At 64.1% G+C, this 12,953-nt stretch overlaps 1 protein-coding gene across 1 annotated transcript; it reads left to right on the top strand.

The window, feature by feature from the left end:
• The first annotated feature begins 219 nt into the window (after window positions 1–219).
• On the top strand, window positions 220–12,536 carry MEX3D (mex-3 RNA binding family member D). The gene is made up of 2 exons (XM_064497221.1): window positions 220–843; window positions 10,265–12,536. The coding sequence occupies exons 1-2, from the start codon at window positions 375–377 to the stop codon at window positions 11,497–11,499; spliced, it is 1,704 nt and encodes a 567-aa protein (XP_064353291.1). The 5' UTR covers window positions 220–374; the 3' UTR covers window positions 11,500–12,536.
• The last annotated feature ends 417 nt before the right edge of the window (window positions 12,537–12,953 follow it).

The following is a 12,953-nucleotide window of genomic DNA, read 5'->3' as shown; positions in this document are numbered from 1 at the left end:
GCCACCTCGTTTGGGGGGGGGGGGGGGGGGGAGGGAACGCTCGAAGCGGCTGTGCCGTGCCCGTCCCGTGCGGTCCCGTCCCGTCCCGTCCCGTCGGGCGGCGGCGGCGCGGGGCGCATGCGCGGGGCGCGCCCATTGTGGGGGCGGGTGACGTCGCGGGGCGGGGGGCGGGGCGGCGGGGCGGGGCGGGGCGCGGGGGGGGGGGAAGGGGGCGGGGCGGGGCGGGGCGGCCGCGGCAGCCGGGCTGCGCTGCGCTGCGCTGCGGGGGGCGCGGGCGGCGCGCGCACAAAGGCGGCGCGCGGCGGGGCAGCGGCACCGGCTCCGGCAGCGGCACCGCCCCCGGCCCGGGCCCGGCCCGGCCGCCGCTCCCCGCCATGCCCGGCTCCATCTACCAGCCCGACGGCGCCGAGGCCGCCCGCCGCCCGCCGCGGCGCCTGGCGCTGCTCAGCCCGCCGCCGCCCGCCGGGCAGGAGCCGCCGGAGCCCGAGCCGGAGCGGGCGCGGGAGGGGCCGCCGCAGGACGAAGCCGCCGCCCTGAGGTTCGCCCTGGACCAGCTCTCGCTGCTGGGGCTGGAGGAGGCGGGCGAGGCGGCGGAGGCGGCGCTGGCCGAGCCGGAGCCCGGCGGCCTGCTGGAGCGCGGCGGTGGGAGCGGCAGCCCCCCGGCCGCCGGTGCCGCCTCGCCGCCCGCCGCCTTCGGCAGCTTCGCGCCGCACCTGGGCGCGCCCGCGGCGCTGCTGGCCGAGCAGCTGGGCGTGCTGGGCGGCAGGAAGCGGAGCGTGAACATGACCGAGTGCGTGCCCGTGCCCAGCTCCGAGCACGTCGCCGAGATCGTGGGCCGCCAAGGTAACGCCCCCCCCCCCCTCCCCGGGACCCCCCCGGCCCGGCCCGCGCGGGATCCGGGTCGGTTCTGGCGCTTTGTTTCTTTGTGCCGCGGCGGCGGCGGCGGAAACTTGCCGGGGCGAAGCCGTCGCCCCTGCGGCTCTGCCCGCCTGCGCTCGGCGGCCGCCTGCCCGGCTTTGTGCCGCTGCTCCGATTTATTTATTTTTCAGCGCAACCTTTTGTCCAGATTAATTAGACTCGGGGCCCGGCAGCGCGGCCCGGGCGCAGAAACCCCTTCTGCGGGCAGAAAGTTGTCAGGTTTGCCGGACTTCCCTGCTTAGCCTCCTTGCAGGCGCTTGCAGGGACCCGAAATGGGCCAAGAAGCTTTGATTTTGTCCTAGTCGCCGCCCGCTCTCCCCCTCGCTCGGGGTAACGTCGGGTATTTCAAGCTCGATGCGTATAAAGGATATTCGCCCGTTCTCTGTGCTCGTTTGAAATATGTGAAACTCTTCAGATATGCAGCGGGGGGGGTGGGGGGAGGCCTCCTTGCACAGATCTGTCACAAAAGGACGCCCGGGCGCGCCTGGGCGGGCGCCGAGCGGGGCTTTGTCTCGAGGAAATCCAAAACGGGCTCTTGCCTCGGTTTCCCCTTGCAGCCAAAGACCCCCTATTTAAGGAGAAAAAAAATAACAATAATAAAAAAAGGACTTTTTGAGGGCAGCATGCAGGGAGAGCTGTCTGGTCCCGCTGGGGCCAAGCCTGACCCGCGGGGTGCCGGCCCGCCGCGCGCCTCTCGTGCCCCGCTGCCCATGGTGGCCCGGCGGCGTTGGGGCGCGGGGGGCCCGGGAAGCGGGGGGCCCGGCAGCCTCATTGTTCTCTTTGTTAGCCAGAGCCATGCTGCGAGCAGCGTGGTGACATCATGCTCCGCGCTTCCCATTGGCCTGCGCCGCCTTCGGAGCCAGCGCCGCGCACGCCGCCCGGCCCCGGCCGCCCAACTTTCCCGGCTCCCGCCGGGCCTCGGAGGAGCCGAGCGGCTCGGGAACGGCGCCGGGCCGCTTTTCTCCAGGCAGGATGGGGATGCGCATTTGGGGACCGCAGAGGAGCAGCCTGGCAGCTGCTAACACCCCCTGCCCCGGGGACACCTTGGGGTCCGGGAGCTGAGAAGCGATAAAGGGGTGTGCAGCTCCGCCGGAAAACGTGCAGATTCAGGGAGGCTGCAACAGCGTCGCTGGCTGCTCCCGGCAGACGGATCACGAGCCGTCCGTCCGCATCCTTTTTCGGAGCGGTTTCGGATTAGTTGTTTCAGCAGGAGCCTGGCGCGACCCAGCAAGTTGACGTCTGTGGAGGCCCCTGGCCCCGATGCCCCGCGTGGGGTTGGGGCGCTCGCCAAGGGCTGCCGGGGCTCACGGAGAAGCACCGCAGGAGGGATGAGCGTTGCATTGCCTGGGGAGGGGGGTGCACGGCGGGGGGGCCCCGGGGCTGGGCCGGAGCTACCGGCCACTGCCCCGGCCCTCTCGGAGGAGCAGCTTTCAGCAGTGTTCATCGGGTCCGAAGTCATTCTGGTGGCGAAACACTGCTTCTGATAGCGTGGGATAGGGTCGGATGTCCTGCAATCGTGTCCCAGCTGCTCCCGGAGAGCAGGATCCCGGTTAGGGGAGAGCAGCGGCTGCCTCCCGCGCTCCGTGCCCCCCCCTCGGCTCCCGCGGCTGCGGTGACAAAGGAAACGGGAGCGGGAGCGCCAGGCTCCGAGGATGCTCGCGCGAGCCGGAGCCCGTGCTGGTGGTGGCCGGGGCGTGACAGCCCGCTGCGGGGCAGGGGACCAGGGCAGCACGGCCCCAATGGGCGATGACCCTCCGAGTGGCCTCGAGGGAGGCTTTGGGGACAGTCCTGAGCCGCGAGGTGCAGCAAGGTGCGAGGCTGCAGGTTTGTGAGCTTTTCTGCAAGCTGGCAGTGGGGTGTGTGCATGCAAATGGCTCTTGGAGGACTTTGGGGACCTGCCTGCTTGTCCCCACAGCCCCTCTGCCCTCGCTTCCGTCGGGATGAGCGTTAATGTGGCTGGAGGGTCCTAGCAGACGAGACCACAGCGTGGCTGGGCAGTGCTTCCCCCATCAGACTGACGCGAGGTTGTTCCATCCAGGTCCACGTGTGACAAAGGGCGTTGGCCATGATTTCTCCTATTTTCCTCTTTTTCTTTCTTTGCTTCTTCTCCCCCAGATCTACTCATTTAATCCTTTCCAGCAGGTAGCAGCAGCTCATTAAGTCAGTCTTTGGATGAAGCAAACCAGCTTTTTCTTGACTGAGTTGGAGGGAGCATCGCCATGAGCCCTCGTCCGGCTCGGCGGTGGTGACGGTGTGAAGCGGCGCGTGAGCCGCGATCCCAGGCCCTCCTCGTCCCTCCGCCTCCTGCTTGCTTCGAACGGCCCCCGTGCAGCTGCCGAAAGGCGACGTGGCCAAGCAGGCTCCTGTGGTCATGCCTTTGCATGCAAGCCCGTTCACGAGTCTTGCCGTGGGAGGGACCGTCTCCGCGAAGTGCTGTGGGCATCAATTGCGGCGATGTGAGCTGATCTTCTAACCATAGATAGTTAATGATGTATCATCAAACCCGTGCCAGGGACGGGGGAGATGTGGAGCACCCGACCGGCTGGGGATCGCGGAGCCGCCCTGGTCTCGCGGCGTCAGTGCCGTGCCAGGGTTGTCTCCCTGGTGTCCAGGTTTCGTGGGCGCTTCTGGTGGAGATGTTTCCAACATCTTCTGCCCTGATGAGGCCAAGAGGGCGACGGTAGCCAGAGCAGCCAAAGGGCTCTGAGCTCTGCTCCCGGCTCTTGCCCCACGCGCCTCTCGGGAGCCTGAGCCAGCCGCCGCTGCTCTGCCGGGCTCGGCTTCCCCATCTGTGATGCAGGGACTGTTCGCGGCTTTGCGAAGGATTTGGGCAAGTTGCTGTTTATAGAAGACACCGGGGTGCCTGAAGGAAGCTGTATGGAAGGATGAAGTCCAGCAGCTCTCCTCCCTGCCAGAGCATAGCGGGCGTTTCAGCGCTTGGAGGATGCGCAGAGAGACCGCCGGCCCCAGTTTCTGGGCCAGCCTGAGCATCTGTAAACTTGCAGCCGATCCTGGGCCTGCTGATCTTCTCTCTGAGCCCTGGGCTGCGTCTCTGTCCTGTCCTCTGCCCATCACATCGCGTCCCTTTAGGCTCACCTGGCTGTTTCCTCGCACCTCACCTGGTCTTAGCAGAGCCAGAAACTCCTGAAGTCGGTAGCATGGACTGATCCAATTGCTGAAGTAGCTGCCTGTGAATCTTGGCTCTGGCAGCCGCTTCCTCCTCTCTGGCTGCAGGCGAGGAGCCCAGCCTCCCTGCCTCGCTTCTCCCGGTGTCTGGAGAAGAAACAGGTGTGATGTGGCTGCTCGGCAAGAGGGGAGATGAGACATGATGGAGGCGCAACATGTTCTCCACGTCTGGCCCCGAGTCCTGGCACATCCCATGCTGGTCCTGTTTGCCTGTAACAAGGGGAATTGGGAGCTCCGTAGCGCAGGGTCCGAGATGGGGAGGAGAGGCTGGAGAGCTGGGGAAGAGGAGGTGCAATGTCTTTTCCCAGCACGTGGCACATTCCAGAGGGCTCAGCGCGAGGTATTAGTCTGCTCCGGTGCTGAGAAGGGAGCAGTCCTGCTGGTTAGTGCCACCAAAGGCTCTGCCTGGTTGCTCCTTGGGTTTTTATAGCTTGGGGTTGGGTGCTGCAAGCCTTCTGCAAAGCTCCATGTGCAGATGGAGCTGTGGCCCAGCCGTGGGCCAGGGTAATCAGCTAGTGTTGTTAGAAGGGCAGCCCGTGTGTGGAGGAAACCATGCTGCGTCAAAGCAGGCTTTGGCCAAGCCACACTCTGGACCACGAAGCGGTTAGCAGAGTGTCACATGCTGAAGCGGGTTTTTCTCGTATCTGTTGCTTGAGTTGACACCAGGCCCAGGAGGAGAGGTGCTTTCCCACCCTCTGCCCCAGGCTGTGCTCTGCTGGGTTTCCTGGGCTCTTGCGGTAGTTGCAGCCCTGATCTGACTGTGCCTGGGCTGTGTCCTGGCAGAGGGTGAAACCCCTTCTTGGTGGTGGTGCCAGGAGACGATGTTCAGGGAGAGCAGCCGCCTTCTTCGAGTGCTCTCTTCCCCGTGTGAGCCTGGAGTGATGGAGACCAGGCTCAGAGCAGCTCCCGTGTGGCCCCACCAGCCCTGGTCAAGCAAAGACGCTTGGGCCCTTCATGGGCTGCTCAGCCCCAACCCTGAGTTTTCCCTCTCCGCTCCCCGGCTGCTCTCAGGGTAGGTGACCATGGGTGGTGTGATGGGGTGACAGCTTGGACCAGGGGTTATCCTAAACCTTTGCAGTTGAATTCACCCACGTCTGTTTGGTGGGACCTTCATCATCAGCTCCTCTACCACCACAGCCTGCTTTGGGAAGGGAAATGCTCCTTGGGGACCTCTTTCTGCCCTGCGTTCCTCCTCCACCCAGAAGACATGGTGTGCTTTGCCTTTCAGGAAGCCTCTCAGTGAGCAGGACTGTCATAGCCCCTGCTGCCTCCATCGCTGCCTCGTCCTAGGGAGAATCCCTGGGGGTTGCTGTGTGTTGCCCTAAGCCGCTGGTGATTTCTCAACCCTAGGGCCACGGAGCAAGAAGGGTCCAGAGCACTGTCGTGCTGTAGATCCGTAGGGCAGTTTTGCAAAGCAGAGAGTGCCGGGAGCCATGCGTGGCTGGCAGAGAGCAGCTCATGGCTGACAACGGAGGGAGGGAGAAGGGACACGAGTCTGCGAGGCCGGAGACGGGAGGAGTGGGAGAGGAGCATCCAGCTTGCACCCGTCTGGTGCCGTCTCTGCAGGCAGAGCCGGGTGGTGGCATGACGTCTGGCTTTGCCCCATTGCCGGGACTCGGCAGGGCTGTGCGTGTCCGAAACCCCCAGGATGGGGTTGGTTGCTTGCAGCTGAGCACGTTGAGCTCTGGTTGTCATGAATTCGGCCCCGGCGGGGGTTCAGAGCTCTCCCAAAGAGCCGTAACTTGGAGACTGAGCGATTTCCAGGCTCCGGTGAAACCCAAGCCGGAGCGAACGTGGTGAGAAGGGCTCTGTTCTGGTTGCAGCTCCCCTGGGTCTGCCGCTTTTTGGAGGGGGGATGGCTGAAACATGCTTTTCACGCCGCCTTATTCTTAGACTCGTAGCAAAGTCTGGCACCTCGTTTCCCTCCTCCCTCATAAAGCGTAATTAGTGCTGCACGTCAGCCCTCAGCCACCCCCGGCAAGTGAAAACACGGGGACGCCAACCGCTTCGTCTGGCGCGGGGCGATGGTACGCCGGCGGCGGGTTCGGTGCCGGGCCTGGCTGCCTTTCCGGCGGGGCTGCGCTCGGCTCCGCATGGACTTCAGATGGATGCGGCCATCTGGGATGGGGGTTTTCACAGCGTGCTTGGGTGGGGGCGTGTTGAGACTGATAGCAGAAATATAAAAATGTCTCTTAGTGGTACAGCTCACTCCCCCGGTTGCAGGTTGCCAGTTAAACCACGTGCGCAGCGTGGATAAGGCTGGGTGTCTGGGGTCTAGGCACGTTTTGGGGCGCTTGGCCTTAGGTGGGTTTTGGCATCTCTCAGAGCCGCCCAGGTTGTGCGGGAAGAGCAGCCCCAGCTTGGCCGCTTGCTAGCGCGAGGAGTGGATGGAGGTCGGAGGTCCTGCCAGTACGAGGTGGCGGGTGTTTGCAGACCTGAGCTCGCTGCTCAGCGTGCATTTAATAAATGCTTTGCGAAATCAGAGCGCCGGGATCCTGCCCAGTTTCTCTCCCGCTTGTAGCTGTGGCTTTTATGGCACCGGAGCCAGGGATCAGCTGCCTGGATGCCCCTGCAGCAGGCAGGGACCGACCACCGGCTCAGGACCGGGAGATGCGGCAGGACTGGTTGGTCCCCGGTTGATGCCCATGAGCTGGCAGGGCCACGCGGACCAGCCGTGGTGCTGCCGCGTCCCGGGTGGGCGAGTTCTGCACCCGCCGCTTCCCCGAGCGCCCGTCTGGGAGCACCCGGCTGCTCATCGCGCCGGTGAAGGCTTCTCGAGTCGAGCCGTGTTAGCGCTATTCCTGGCTTGGGCACCGACGTGGCCGCGGGCAAACGGCTTCCCCTTCCCGCGCCTCAGCTTTGAGGCTAGGAAACCCCCACGCGCCTTTGCAGGGGGACGCGGTGGCTGTGGGCAGCGAGGAGACCCCTCTTGCCTCTCCGAGCATCCCCACGGGGATGTCCCCAGCCCGTCTCCCAGATCCGCTCGGGTGCCTTTTGCTCCACGGCCGAGCTCGCCGCTGGGCTTTTGCAAGCAGGAGCCGTCACGGCACGAGCAGCGCGGTGGCTGCAGCGGTGCCCACGTCTGTACAGCGCCCCGTGCCCGCCGGCGAAGACGAGCGACCAGAGCCGCCGAACGGGTGCGATGGTCCTGCCCTGCTTGTTAGAGGAGGGTGGAGCTGGCCGAGCCGGGCCCCCCTTTAATTTTTAAGTCAGGTTTCTGGCTTTGCCCGTAGGAAGGGCTGGGACGGAGCAGCCGTGTAAACTCTTCCTCCGTTGCGTGCCGGCCGCGAGCGCCGCGGTAGCCAGGCCGCCCGGTGCTGCCACCGAGCAGATCCTGTTCGGAGCTCCTGGTGGCTTTTGATACCCTTGATGGTGGATCTCGAAATCGCTGCCTCCTGCTCCGGAGGATGGCTTTTTGGACAGATGCCACCCTCGTCTGCGATAAGAGGGACTGGCAAAGACCCCCGTGCGGCTCCTGCTCCTTGTCCAGCCAGGGGTGTCACCAGGGCCGTGCGACAAGGGTGTCCCTGGCTGGGTGGGGTGTCCGTTCGGCAGGGGATGCCATCAACCTTGCGCTCACCCCGTTGCAGGGTGCCAAGCACCCAGCGTCCCCCCAGCCTGAGTGACTCTCCCAGCAGCGAGCCGGTGGCATTGCCGGAGGAGAGCCGACGGGGCCGATCCGTGGGAGCCTCGCTGCTGCTGTTGGCTCTGGAAACCAGGTTGCTTAAAGGCCCGGGGGGGGTTCTGCCTTGGGGCACCCGCTGCTGCCCCTCGGCAGCTGGTGGGTGTCTCCACGCTCGGCTGAGCGCGGCAACTGTTCTGGTCGGGGCGCACATCTGGTGTGAGCCCCACAGCTGGGCTGCCATCCCCTTCCAGCCTGTGGAGGACACATCCGTACCCAGCACGCAGAGAAATTGAGAAGAATTTCACTTTTGGCAAATTTTTTTTGACTTTCTGGCATGAACCCTTAGGCTTTGCACCCCTCTTTTTGGAACGACTGAGTCCCAGGTCCGAGTCTGATTTCATCTCCAATGTTTCATCTCTTTGCCACAGTCCCTCAAACAGCATCTCCCCTGGAGATACGTCACTGATGAAAGTGTCGGGGAGACCCGGATGGGTAAGGAGACTCGATGGCTTTGATCCCCACCTGATGTGGTGCCTCGTTGGCCATTCGAGGGCTTCTGCCTCTCTGGGAGAGCTCTAGCCGCGGTTTCAGTCATGATGGGGCTGGTTGGCCCAGGGATGAGGCAAAGGATGTGTGCGAGAAGGCAGAAGCCGCCCTTTGCAGGTCTCCCTGTTGCAGATCCTCATTTTGCAAACACCTTCTATGCTGCCCTTGCTTTGCCGAGCCGTGGAGCAGGGAAAGAGCTTGTAGCAGGTGCTGGAATAAATCTGGGTGAGGAGCACGGGACTCGGAGGCTTCCCGCTGCGGACAGCCTCGCCTCGCGGAGCCTGCTTAAAGCAGCCCGGCTCTGCTGGTGGCTGGTTCTGCCCTGCCCCGGAGATGGGGCCATTAGCGCCTTCGCTTCCCCCATCCCCAGGCTGCCCCCAGCCATAAATACACCTTCCAGTTGTTGTCCTAAATTAAGAAAAGCCCGGACAAACCCTGCTCCGCCCGCATTCCTCCTCCGGCGTTCCCGCTCGGCAGCTTCTCCAGACCTGGACCCGGCGAGCTGGCGTGGGACGCGGGCGGCACTGCGCCGTCTCCTGCCCTGCCTCTGCCTGCCGGAGTCCAGCAGGTTGCACGGAGGGATGAATTTGGGCTTGCCTGGCTGCCCCGCGCCGGGATTGAACCCCCGGGGCGATGCCAGGCAGCTGGGCTGGATGTGGGTAGCGGATGGGTCAGCGCAGCCGAAAAGCCGGGATGCAACACCCGGAGCAGCTGCTGCTCCCTTAGTTCGACAGTTTTTTTACTTTAAATTATTCATGATGCCTAATGCCCTGGTAAATGCACTGCGCGCTGGGCTCCAAGAACAGCGCAGCCCCCGTCCGGGCTCTGCTCTCCGGCTGCGGTGAGTGGCAGTGGGGCTCTGCGCGCCCGGCTGGGACGGACCTGCCTCGTCCCGCTCCGTCCCTGGCCCCGGATGAGTCACTCCGACCTCTGGAGGCTTCTGGGCTTCTTCCAGCCTCGCGATGGTCAGAGCAGCCCTGCCCTCCCGGGGGAGGCCGGGAGGAGGAAGAGGAGCGCCTGGAGCTGAGCTCTCCCGGCCGCCTGCGCCGTGCATTGCCGGGGATCTGCAAACGGCAGCAAGGGACGGGGACGGTCTTTGGGCTCCGTTCCTCCAGCTTCCACCCGGGGGGGGTCCAGCTTGGGGGCACGCCGCAAAGCCCAGGCGGTGCGCGGGGAGGCGGAGGCTCAGCCTCGCGTGCCGGGAGCAGAGGGCGGCCGGCGGGGCTCGTCTCCCGGTGCGGCGCGCCTGGCTCATGCGGATTTAATTAAGAGCGGATGCGATGAGCAGGGGCTGGGGCTGCGGGAGGAGCGGAGCGCCCGCGGGCGCTGCGGGGACGCGCGGCCGAGCCGGACCGCGGCAGGAAGGGGCAGGCGCTCCCCGGCGTTGAGCTGGCGGCGAGACCCCGGTTTCCCGCGTCCCGGCCTGGGCTCTGCCTGTTGAATCACGTTGCCCGTGCGGGATAAGCAGGTCTTTCCAGAAATGGGAGAGCCGGCGCTGCAGAGGTCGGGGTTTTGCTAGCGCCCCTTTTCCTTCCCTCCCTTTTGCAGTGTCTCTTTCTTGTCCCTGTACGTCTCTGGCCGGGCAGATGCCCCCCCAGCTGCCTGCCCCGGCTTCGCTCTTTCCCCCCGGGTTGTCCAAGTCCCCAGGAGCAGGGCTGCATCGGCCCCTGTGCCCAGCACGTCACGAGTCCCCACGGGAGGTGGTGGTGGAGGTGGTGGAGATACCAGGAGGCTCCGGCATCTCGGACGAGCCCCAGCGGCGGCCTGGGGCTGAGCTATGGATTCCTGGCTGCATTTGAAGCAGGAGACCCCTTTCTCCAAGGATGGGGTTTTGTTTTGTTTTGTTTTGTTTGTTTTTTGGGGTTTTTCTTTGCTGCAGGTGCAGAACCAAAGGGACCTGCTGGTTCTGCACCTCTCCCGGCCGGGCGGTGGGCAGAGGAGCCCAGCGAGTTCCAGCCTTGACGTGTCGTTCTCCCGTCTCCCCCTCAGGCTGCAAAATCAAAGCCCTGCGCGCCAAGACCAACACGTACATCAAGACGCCCGTCAGGGGCGAGGAGCCCGTGTTCATCGTCACCGGGCGGAAGGAGGACGTGGAGATGGCGAAGCGGGAGATCCTCTCGGCTGCCGAGCACTTCTCCATGATCCGGGCGACGCGCAACAAAGTCAACGGGCTGCCGGGAGCCCTGCAGGGGCCCCCCAACCTGCCGGGACAGACCACCATCCAGGTGAGGGTCCCGTACCGCGTCGTGGGGCTGGTCGTGGGGCCCAAGGGAGCCACCATCAAGCGGATCCAGCAGCAGACGCACACCTACATCGTGACGCCCAGCCGGGACAAGGAGCCCGTCTTCGAGGTGACGGGCATGCCCGAGAACGTGGACCGGGCCCGGGAGGAGATCGAGGCGCACATCACCATGCGGACAGGCTCCTTCGTCGACGTCCACGCCGACAACGACTTCCACTCCAACGGCACCGACGTGTGCCTCGACCTGCAGGGCGGCGCGGCCGGCCCCTGGGCCAAAGCCCCCCACCCGGCGCGGCGGCCCTCGGCCGGCCTCCGCCACGACAGCCTGGGCTCCGCCGAGTCCTACTACGGCGGGCGGGCGGCGGACGCCAGCCCCACCAGCCCCTACGGCCCCAGCGGCGGCTTCACCTTCGGCGAGCCCCCGGCGCCGCTGGCCTCGGAGGAGCGCGACTTCGGCTTCGACTTCCTGGCGCTCGACCTCACGGCGCCCGCCGCCATCTGGGCGCCCTTCGAGCGCCCCGGCCACCCCTTGCCGGCCTTGGGCGGCGGCTCGCGGCGCCGCGGCAGCGGCACGGCCACGCCGCGCCACTCGCCCACGCTGCCCGAGGGCGGCGCGGCGCTGGACCACCCCTCGGCCCGCCGCATCCCCAGCGACCCCGGCGGCGCCCTGCCCTGGCTGCCCGCCCAGGGCTCCCTCTCCTCCTTCTCCACCAGCACCGGCTACTCCTCCTCCTCCTCCTCGCTGCCCGGCAGCGTCTCGGCCGCCTCGGGCTCGCCCACCGACTCCAGCAGCTCCGAGGGGCCCCGCAAGAGCTCCCGCGAGTGCGTGGTGTGCCTGGAGAGCGAGGTGATGGCCGCCCTGGTGCCCTGCGGCCACAACCTCTTCTGCATGGAGTGCGCCGCGCGCATCTGCGGCGCCGCCGAGCCCCAGTGCCCGGCCTGCCGCGCGCCCGCCACCCAGGCCATCCCCATCTTCTCCTAGCCGCCGCCGCGGCCCCCCCGCCCCCGCCCGCGCAGCCTTTTAAGGACTCTGAACTGTTCGAATCGACCTTTTTATTTAACGGATCCGACGGGGGACGTGGGGCGGGAGGGGGAAGAGAGAGGAGTATTTCTTGCCGGATGGGAAGCCGGAGGGCGACGATCGCGGGGGCGGGAGGGACGGCGGAAACGAAAGGGGTCGGGAGGGGTGGGGAAGAAGGGACCGAAGAAGACGACGAGGAAGAGGGGCGTGAAGTTGCGGAGAGGAGAGAGAGAAAAAAAAAAAAAATCAAATGTTTACAGAATAGCTTTAACTCTTAACCCGGCTGTGGCGGCTGGGAGGAGAAAGCCCAGCTGGTCTTCAACAGTCCTTTCCAAATACCAGTATTCAGTTTGCAAAGTTAAATAAACAGAAAGAAAAGGTCCGGTTGCACTTTTTATTTTAGGACACGCAAGGGTTGTCTTTTATTTTTTTAAAAGCATTCTATTATTATTATAATTTTTTTGTCGTCCGTTCTTTTTGTATGTAGTTATTTTTTTGGATGAGTCTCGACGGTTCTATAAATATATATATATTTTTTTTGTAACGCAGGTCTATCTTCTATTTTGCCAATGTGAAAACTGCCCAAAACGTGTTAAGAAAGGGGTCTCGGCTGGGGGGGGGCCAGGCCGGGGCGGGGGCGCCTCGTGGGACGGAGGGGGGCACGGTGAACACGTCACGTCGCAAAAAAAGGAAAAACCCGACAAATTTCTATCTCCTTTTTATTTTGTGGTTGGTTTTTTTTTTAGTTTTATTTTTTTATTTTTTACCTCTTTATGTATATGTAGGGAATTTATAGGAAAATATGTACTTTATTGAATAAATTTTAAAAACTAAGATATATTTTATTTTAAAAAGAAAATAACGGACCTTTAACCTTACATGGCTAAAGTACTGATTATATATTTGCTGAGCTGACTTGACGGTTATGAAAATTGTATCAAGAGTTTTATTTTTTGACTTCAAAGCCTTCTTAATAAAGACTTTTTACTATATACCAATGCCCGGGCTGCGTGCGGTGTGTTGCCGGCTCGGGGCTCCCGGTGCTGCGGCGTGGGAATCTCGGCCGGGTCCCGCAGCGGCCGCGCGTCCCTCTTGCCCCCCCGCGGGTTTGGGGGGGCCACCCTTCGCCGACCCGCTTTGCGAAGGTGGAAAGGTTTCCTCGGCGATTGGAAATTTGGGGTTTTTGCAGCAGAAAGCGCTTGTGCCTGCTCCACGTTGCAGGATGCTGCTTGCCGCTGGCGGAGGGAGGTCACCAAGGGCCCCAGTGGGGACCCTCCGCTCGGGGGGACCCGCTGGGCACCCACAGGCAGCAGGCACCCACAGACCGTGGGACCACCACCCACTGGGACCCCCTGGGCAGCAGGACCCCCCCCCCCAGCAGCCCCATAGCCAGTGGCACCCGCAGGCAGCCGCCA

This window comes from Dromaius novaehollandiae, chromosome 25 (genome assembly GCF_036370855.1).
Source record: "Dromaius novaehollandiae isolate bDroNov1 chromosome 25, bDroNov1.hap1, whole genome shotgun sequence".
Classification (NCBI taxonomy): domain Eukaryota; kingdom Metazoa; phylum Chordata; class Aves; order Casuariiformes; family Dromaiidae; genus Dromaius; species Dromaius novaehollandiae.
This window is presented reverse-complemented; position numbering and strand designations above follow the sequence as displayed.

Coding starts and splice junctions, on each gene's coding strand:
- MEX3D (XM_064497221.1), top strand. CDS start 375: ATGCCCGGCTCCATCTACCAGCCCGACGGCGCCGAGGCCGCCCGCCGC. Junction 844..10,264: donor CGAGATCGTGGGCCGCCAAG/GTAACGCCCCCC, acceptor TCTCCCCCTCAG/GCTGCAAAATCAAAGCCCTG.